The sequence below is a fragment of the Pinus tabuliformis genome, chromosome 6 (genome assembly GCF_031772625.1).
Source record: "Pinus tabuliformis cultivar Carrire ecotype Pingquan chromosome 6, CPIR1, whole genome shotgun sequence".
Taxonomy (NCBI): domain Eukaryota; kingdom Viridiplantae; phylum Streptophyta; class Pinopsida; order Pinales; family Pinaceae; genus Pinus; species Pinus tabuliformis.
The window spans coordinates 926,082,580-926,091,001 of record NC_142292.1 but is presented as its reverse complement, the minus strand read 5'-3'; the positions used below and the strand labels follow the sequence as shown (position 1 = coordinate 926,091,001).

General features: G+C 34.8%; 1 protein-coding gene across 3 annotated transcripts; it reads left to right on the top strand.

The window, feature by feature from the left end:
* Positions 1-2,185: 2,185 nt before the first annotated feature.
* Positions 2,186-7,861, top strand: LOC149261955 (BTB/POZ domain-containing protein At1g30440-like). Of its 3 annotated transcripts, none has more exons than XM_089423149.1 (5): positions 2,186-2,449; positions 3,199-3,338; positions 3,589-3,658; positions 3,875-5,104; positions 6,665-7,861. In XM_089423149.1, exons 2-5 carry the CDS (start codon positions 3,280-3,282, stop codon positions 7,250-7,252), a joined length of 1,947 nt encoding a protein of 648 aa, XP_089279275.1. In that variant the 5' UTR covers positions 2,186-2,449; positions 3,199-3,279; the 3' UTR covers positions 7,253-7,861. The 3 variants fall into 3 exon arrangements, with proteins under 3 accessions (XP_089279275.1, XP_089279273.1, XP_089279270.1); XM_089423147.1 differs by having other exon boundaries at positions 2,186-2,612; XM_089423144.1 differs by having other exon boundaries at positions 2,186-3,338.
* Positions 7,862-8,422: the final 561 nt, after the last annotated feature.

The window sequence follows — 8,422 nt, the reverse complement described above, 5'->3', positions numbered from 1 at the left end:
GTTTTTTATAAATTTAATTTAAAATTTTAGTGATGTTGTATAACAATTTTATGTAAGTTTTGTAGTTTAAAGTTTTAGTGATTTCTTTGTATATTGTTTTCTAACATTTTTTGATTTAGAAATATAGGTTAATTATTAATATTAAAATATTAAATAATCATTAGTATATTATAATTGCTTTTTGTTTTAGTTATTTATTTATTTAAAGGAATTAATAATTAAGTTAAGTTTGTATTTTTGTGATATGAGAGGTTGATTTCACTACCAAACTCAATTTTGTCTCTGTGCACGATCCATTTAATATATAAATAGAGATTTTAACCTAAAATTTTATTAAGTTAAGTTTGTATTTTTGTGATATGAGAGGTTGATTTCACTACCAAACTCATTTTTGTCTCTGTGCACGATCCATTTAATATATAAATAGAGATTTGAACCTAAAATTTTAAATATATAAAGAGAGATTTGAATCTAAAATCTTAAATGTCACAAAGAATTTTATATCACAATGATCGCTGCTATAAATAAGTTGTACACTACATCACAAAAACGCCATATCACAACAATCACTCCTCCTACAAGTAAGTTAGACAATACATACACATGTTTCATATTACAATGATCACTCTTCATAAAAATAAATTAGACACTACAAATAATAATTAATATTTTTTTTTTTTTCTAATTAATACTACTTAAGTACCCACAGGGGATTTGAACTGAAATAATAATTAATATTAATATTAAAATATAAATTTATTATTTATTTACTTAATAAAAAAATAAAATATCAAATTTATAATAATTAATTAGATAAAATTTTAAAGAACATTGTTTTGGTATGATTCATTTGAAAATTTAAATTTTACTCTATTTTAATTAAATTTTATAGATTTTTTTTTTAAAGAATTTTAGAGACAAATTTTTAAGAACATTGTTTTGGCATGATTAATTTGAAAATTTTATTAGATTTTAATTAAATTAAATATGAATAGAAAAAATATTTAAGTAAAATTTTATCTAAATTAATTTATAATTAAATAAAATTAAAAAAAAACTCATCTAAATTAATTTATAATTAAATAATTTTTTATAATTAAATAAAATTAAAAAAAAACTCATCTAAATTAATTTATAATTAAATAATTTTTTAAAGAAAATTGTTGTATTATGTATAATTTGAGAATTTTATTTATTTATAAATTTATTAAATAAGAAATTTTTTGTTTTTTTTTGTAATTTGTAAAATTAATTTATAGTTTAAGAAAATTGAAATTGAGAAGTATTTAAGTTATCAAAATTATTAGGGAATTGGATCATATTAATTTTTAATATGATTAGTTTATTTTGATGTCTCCTTCTATTATTACAAAAAAATTTAACCACTTGAAGTTATCAAAATTATTAGGAAATTGGATCATATTAATTTTGAATATGATTAGTTTATTTTTAGTGTCTCATTCCAATTATTACAAAAATTTTAACCACTTAAAGTTATCAAAATTATTAGGAAATTGGATCATATTAATTTTGAATATGATTAGTTTATTTATGGTGTCTCCTTCGGATTATTACAAAAATTTTAACTGCTCTATAAACAAAATTCTAAAAAATAATTAAATTTTTTACTGCATACATAATTTATAAATAAATAAGACTTAAAAAAATTACATTTTCCTATTGTAAAAATTTCCTTGCTTTTCACCACTTTAAATTATCAAAAATATTAAAAAATTTGATCATATTATTTTTTAATACTATTAATTTATTTTTGGTATCTCTTTCAGACTATTACAAAGAAATTTAACCACTATACACACAAAACTCTAAAAAAACTATAACTTTTTTACAATATACACAACTTTGTAAATAAAAAACTTAAAAAAATTACATTTCCTATTTAAAAAATTCCCTGTTTTTCAGGATTAAATCTAACACATACCTAACTGTGTAAATAAATGAGACTTCAAAAAATTTACATTTTCCTATTATAAAAAATTCCTTGCTTTTCACGATTAAACCCACTCTAACCCGACCCTGTTAAGTGAAACAATCCTTTCCTGTTACCAAAAACTAACCCATCCCCGTTAAGGAAAACAAAATCCTTCCTTGTAACCCAGAAACTAAACTTATAAATACGAACTTACATCCCATACAGTATAACTCATGGTTCTCTTGGTGGGATTTTCACCGTTTGACGCTTTCGCTTTGGCTTTAGCTTTAGTGCCTGACAATAGCAAAAAACACTCTAGGAGGGGGAAAGGGCGTTGAGGAGAGAATCACCCAACATCGATGACGATTCATGCAATTAATGCTCACCGCTTTGAAGACAGACCATGAATGATGGCGGAACAGCAAAGTTGTCAGCTTCTCTGAAGTTGGGATATCCTTAGACACATACATTACCATCAATAATAGCACGTAATCAACCACTAACAAAAATCGAGAGGTGATTGCCCATGTCCCCACCTCCCTTGGGATCAGGTAGACCTGTTGAAAACCCGCAGAGAGAGAAAAGGAGTTTACGGTGTATTCTATTCCTTATGACTTCTCTGATCTAGGCGGGAAGCCTCTGATCTTGTCTAATTTTCGTTGCTTCTCTGCTAAATTTTGTGAGTCTCTGTGTGTTTTTTTTCCCCTTTCCTGCATTCTTACGGATTTAACAATCAATACCTCTCTTCCAGAATATTTTAACCACTCTTTTGTCCGATGTTTCTGTCCAGAATATTTAGAGAACCAATGCAATTGCAATTCCAGGAGCTTTAACATTACTACCCATTTCGTTTTTTTTTTTTTTTTCCATTGTTTCATATGTTTTGTCTTGCCCCCTGCAAATTAGTGCCTGTGCGGTTTTCAGTACCGAAAAAAGCCAGCGTGTTTCATTGACCTCTAGTCACTTTCTGCCCTCTGGAAGCAATCTGATCTTGACTATTTCGGTTGCCATCTCTGCCCCTCAATGATGGGCAATCTCAGTTGAAGATACCCATTGCTATTTTCACTGACGCCTTGAAGTCCCTTTATATATATTTATTTATTTATTTTTCTATGGCCCTATGAAGGATCCATGGAACATGTACCCGCCTGATATTCTTTTTTGATCCGACTGGGTCATTTTGTTTTAACTGGTTATCACAAAGGGACAGTCTTCCAGCTCAGACCTAATTTTTAATATTGCATTACTTACTACTTTTCATACAGGGATCAGTGTTTATTCATTCTGCCAAACTTGTGGTATTGGTGCTGAAAATTCAGTATTGTTGAAGGGATCTTGCACTGAAAATGGCTTCTGAGAAATTGGGTTCTAAGCCTGATGGGTTTCAGCGCAGAGGACAAGCATGGTATGCGTAATTTCTTGAATTACCAACTACATTGTATTGCTTTTTTCGAATATTCAGGCGTTTGCTTTGTTCTTTCGTTTTTTAGCTCCCTGCTATTAGCATCCTTGCAAATTTTTATGGTTTCTGCTTTTCCTTTCCTTTCTGTGGGCTATCATCAGTTTTAGAATAAAGCAGACCAAAAAGCTTTTAAACTAATCTTATGTGCAGAACTATCAATAAACTTGATTCATCTAATCTGTATGACTGTCAGGTTCTGCACAACTGGATTACCAAGTGACATTATCATAGAAGTGGAGGAAATGTTTTTCCATCTCCACAAGGTCTCATCTCTTACCAATCTTTTATGTTTGCGGGTGGAAAATTTCTTGGCATATTTGTGGTTTGATCATTAAATGTATGGAATGGATTATGATGGATATCTGAGGTCAATAGGTCTGTGAAGCCTGATCATAGCAGCATAATTAAGGTCTCATTTTATTTGTGATAATTCCTTTCCCTGATCTACCATTGTATGTGATTGCAATGTATGCACACAGTTTCCTCTGATCTCAAGAAGTGGAAAACTTTCAAGACTTGTTTCCCAAACTGCCGACGAGGATGACGAGGAGGATCAGAATTTCCATATTATCCTTCCAGACATTCCAGGAGGCGCGGATGCATTTGAGCTTGCTGCAAAATTCTGCTATGGTGTCAAACTGGAGCTTACACCCATCAATGTAACCCCACTTCGCTGCGCTGCAGAATATTTGGAAATGACAGAAGACTTTGGTGAGGGCAATCTGATACTGAAAACTGAGGGGTTCCTCAACCATGTGGTGCTTAGAAGTTGGAAGGATTCTGTCCGGACTCTACAAAGCTGTGAGTGTTTAATGCCACTGGCCGAAGAACTTAATATTGTGAAGAAATGTGTTGATTCAATTGCTATGAAGGCTTGCACGGATCCCAGTCTCTTTGGTTGGCCAATGACCGAGGGAATGGGGATGCAAGGGATGCAGAATACTAGAGGAGGTGTTCTTTGGAATGGAATTAACCCAGGAACAAGACAAAGAGGGGCGCTATTAGATTGGTGGTATGAAGATGTTGCTGAGCTGAGCTTACCCTTCTACAAAAGAGTAATATCCGCAATGGAAGCTAAAGGAATTAGGCAAGAGAGCATTGCAGGGGCAGTAATGTACTATGCCAAGAAATTCATTCCTGGGTTAACACGGCGGCAAGGGACAGCAAAACCCCTGCCCTTAAACTCTGCTCCTTGCGAGGCTGATCAGAGGGAACTTTTGGAAACAATAGAGAGCCTCCTTCCTGACTATAGAGCTGGTAATACAACGAAATTTCTCTTTGGATTACTACGGACAGCGAATATACTGAATGCTTCTGATTCATGCAAGAGAAGTCTTGAGAGGAGAATTGGGTTACAGCTTGAACATGCGACTTTAGATGATCTCCTCATACCGAGCTACTCTTACACTGTTGAGACTCTTTATGATATTGACTGTGTTCAGAGGATTTTACAGCACTTTTTGGCCGGTCAGCAAGGTGCTGAGTCCGCCCTTGTTAATCCACATGGATTTGAAGAGGGTGGCTTTATGGGATCACCCTCACTGACTCCTATTATGGTGGTCGGCAAACTATTAGATGGTTATTTGGCTGAGGTTGCTCCAGATGGGAATCTCAAACCTGCCAAGTTTCAGTCTTTGGCTGATGCTTTGCCTGATTATGCAAGGCTTTTTGATGATGTGCTGTATAGAGCCATTGACATATATTTGAAGGTAAGTCCACCACATTAATCTGCATCGGCCCATGTGCAATCTTGTTCAGTCAGTGAGCTGGACCTGTTTGATATGTTGTGAAATTTTCCAATGACTTTTCTGGTGCTTTGGTTGAATGTCTCAATTAGAATTTGTGATCTTGGTTGATTCTCTGATTTGGAATGTGCCTTTTCTTCAGGACAACTTCTCTTCTTTTTTCAGATTTCTTTCTGGATTTAAATGATATTTCTAGTGCTGGGCAAGTTTTCTGACTCGGGACTTTTGCCACATCTGTGAATTGTCTGTTTGATGATTTCAATATCCTTTCTGAATCTGTGTAATTTGTCGACTTGAAATTATTTCCTGTGTTGGATGGTTTGAATTTAAAACTGTGATTTTTGTTGTCCTGAACATAGCGCTGAATGATCATTCCTATTTAGGTTTTTGGTTTTCTGAGGTCTCCTTTTCAGCATCATTGGAGTTCTTGGATCTGGATTTCTTTCGATATTAATCATTTTCCAGATCTGGCTTGTTGAACATCTCCTGAGTCCCCCCTCCTCTTCAGCTAGTTGAGTTCTTTGATCAGGGTGTTTGGTTTTTGCACTCTTTTCTTTTGACGGGTGACTTAATGTTTCTTGAGCTCTCTTTGTTTGGTTCTGGGTTATACTTTCGGGATTTGTGGGATAGATGTTGTATCTCTGTCTTGGTGTTCAAAGAATATTTCTGGTTGTTCTGAGAGGATTGAGGTGCTCTTACACCCCAGTGTAGAGATCTTTGTGTATGTATGACAGGTATGGGTAACACCGACAAAATAAAATGAAAAAAATATTGACATGATAGACATGGGTAACACCAACAAAATAAAATGAAAAAACAATTGACATCTGAAATGGAAAGAAAGAGCTGATGCAAAATAAATAAATAAATGAATAAAAGTAGCTTAAACTCATCTTAACCTTTCAAGCATACAGAGTTTTGAACCTGGTTATTTATTCCTCTCAGTGCTCAATAGATCCAGGGTCAAGACGGAACTTTGCTAGTTCTTTCATCTTCTGCATCTCTTTCTGTTTCACGAATATTTGGAGATCGGATATTGGGTAATTGCTTTGATTTTATTTTTTTGGCCATGTGGAACGTTGCTTCTGGTTCAGAATTATGGTTGTTTGTCTTTTATTCCTGTTGTCTTGTTATTCTTTTGGTTATGGTTTTTGATTTTGCAATGTCATTTTGATGGGAACTTTGGTTTTCTGATAGGGATTTTGGTTTCATAATAGACTTTTTAATCTGTTGATAATTAGCTTTGAGATTTTGTTCCTTTGCATCCCTTGCCTGGTATAATGATCTTGATTTGGATTATAGATTTTTTGAGTCCATGGGTTTCACAAACGCTGATGGTAGTATAAGAGGCTAGTACTTATCTTTTGTTTGATTGTTTTAGGCTGTGGGGTTTGTACTGTACTGATTACTCTGCTTTTCTCTCTTTCAGTTTAAGTTAACATGAATGAGAAAATGTTTCTGCTGAATTGATCTTATTATTCTAAAACTTGTCTCCTAAGTATGCTGTTTCCGCATGATTTTCAGGCGCATCCTTGGGTGACAGAGGAGGAGCGAGAGAGGATCTGTAGCATCATGGATTGCCAGAAGCTCAGTCTTGAAGCCTGCACTCATGCTGCCCAAAATGAACGCTTGCCTCTGCGTGTTGTTGTCCAAGTTCTCTTCTTTGAGCAGCTCCAGTTGCGAAATGCAATCGCTGGTGCCTTTCTTGCAGCAGATGGCAATGATCCAGCTCGTCCTTCACATATCAATCCTGCCACAGACTTAGCAATGCCAGGTCCTGCTGTGGGTGGGGATGGGTGGAACAATGCCTTACAAGAGAATCAAGTTCTAAGGATAGATATGGATACTATGAGATCACGTGTACATGAGCTTGAGCGAGAGTGTTCTACAATGAGACATGAAATAGAGAAAATTGACAAGCCCAAGGGAGGAAGAGGTAGCAGCACGGGTAGTGGCAGTGCTTGGAACTTCATGTCAAAGAAATTTGGATGTAAGTTTAGGATGCAAGTTTGTGAATCTCAGGAAAAGATAGTAGATGGCCTGAATGTGAGCAAAAGAAATACGGAGGCTGCTAGGAGCGCTAAACATCAGCAGAGCTCATCCGTTGCTTAGGTCCCATCTTGGAGAAGAAGCAGTCACCTTATTCCTGCATTATAAAAAACAGAATTTGTTCAGAAAAATAGGAGCCTGAATTCCTCTAACATAAGTTGGGCTGGCCAGGGATGCTGAAATTCAAGATGCTCTTTAGCCTTATCTTTCCTCTGATCTTGGAAGCCCCCAAGATGCTTAGTTCATGGAAGTCCAGCCAGTCAACCATTGTCCGTTGAGGCTCCCAAGGAATGGGATTTGGAGCATACCATATTCACTGTTTGGGACTAGGGAGATATCTGATGCAACCCACAGGGTAATGTGATCTCTTCAGTATTTATGCCTGGAGATTTAGCACTCTACTGTAGATTGATTCATGATTGGAAGTGTACCGGGTGAGCTCAGGTCTGATCATCATATTATGTGTAAGGATGGTCGGTTTGGAGGATGGAATTCTTGCCTGCAGATGGTTTCTTCCTAAAATTCTGCCAATTTGATTTTATCCATATCTACATTTGTATCTGATGAGATCCAAATAAGTGATGAGTTAAAAAGTCTGCAATACCATAACTTGTCAAACTCAACACAGGACCTTGCACTAAACTAACAATTTTTGGCTGAACTTCAATATTATCTCTCTTAAACAACAAAGGAAGAATTGACTTTTGGATTCGTTCAAGAATGAACAAAAGTAACTTACAAGTTACAATGTCCCTAAATGTATGTTGAGTTCCATCAAGAATAAGGCAAGATTAATAAGATAATGCAGTACAATATTTATTCAAAAACACAGAACACAATTAACTTGAAATGCCCCTAAAGTATGTCAAAGTTCAATCAAAGTTGGCCTAGATCAATAAGATAATGCAGCACAACATGACTATATAGATTTAAACAGTGATGGCTCTGAAGAAAGTAGGGCTTGATGATTCTGTTCATTTCCATGTTTGCAGTGGGTGTTGTCAAATGCTATAATTTGTCATCGTCGTTTGCTATGTATGGTATACAGAGTAAGGCACTCTTTATGTTTTTCAAATTTCCATGCTTCTTCTGGATATCATTTTGCAATTACTTTATGAGGCACATGTGATAAAAATCTTGTTTATCTGAAGGTCTGCATGGTGGCTCATTTGTCCATGCGGGGATTAGGCAAGTGACATTCTTCTCTTGGCCAATAATAGTCAGCCAATTTTC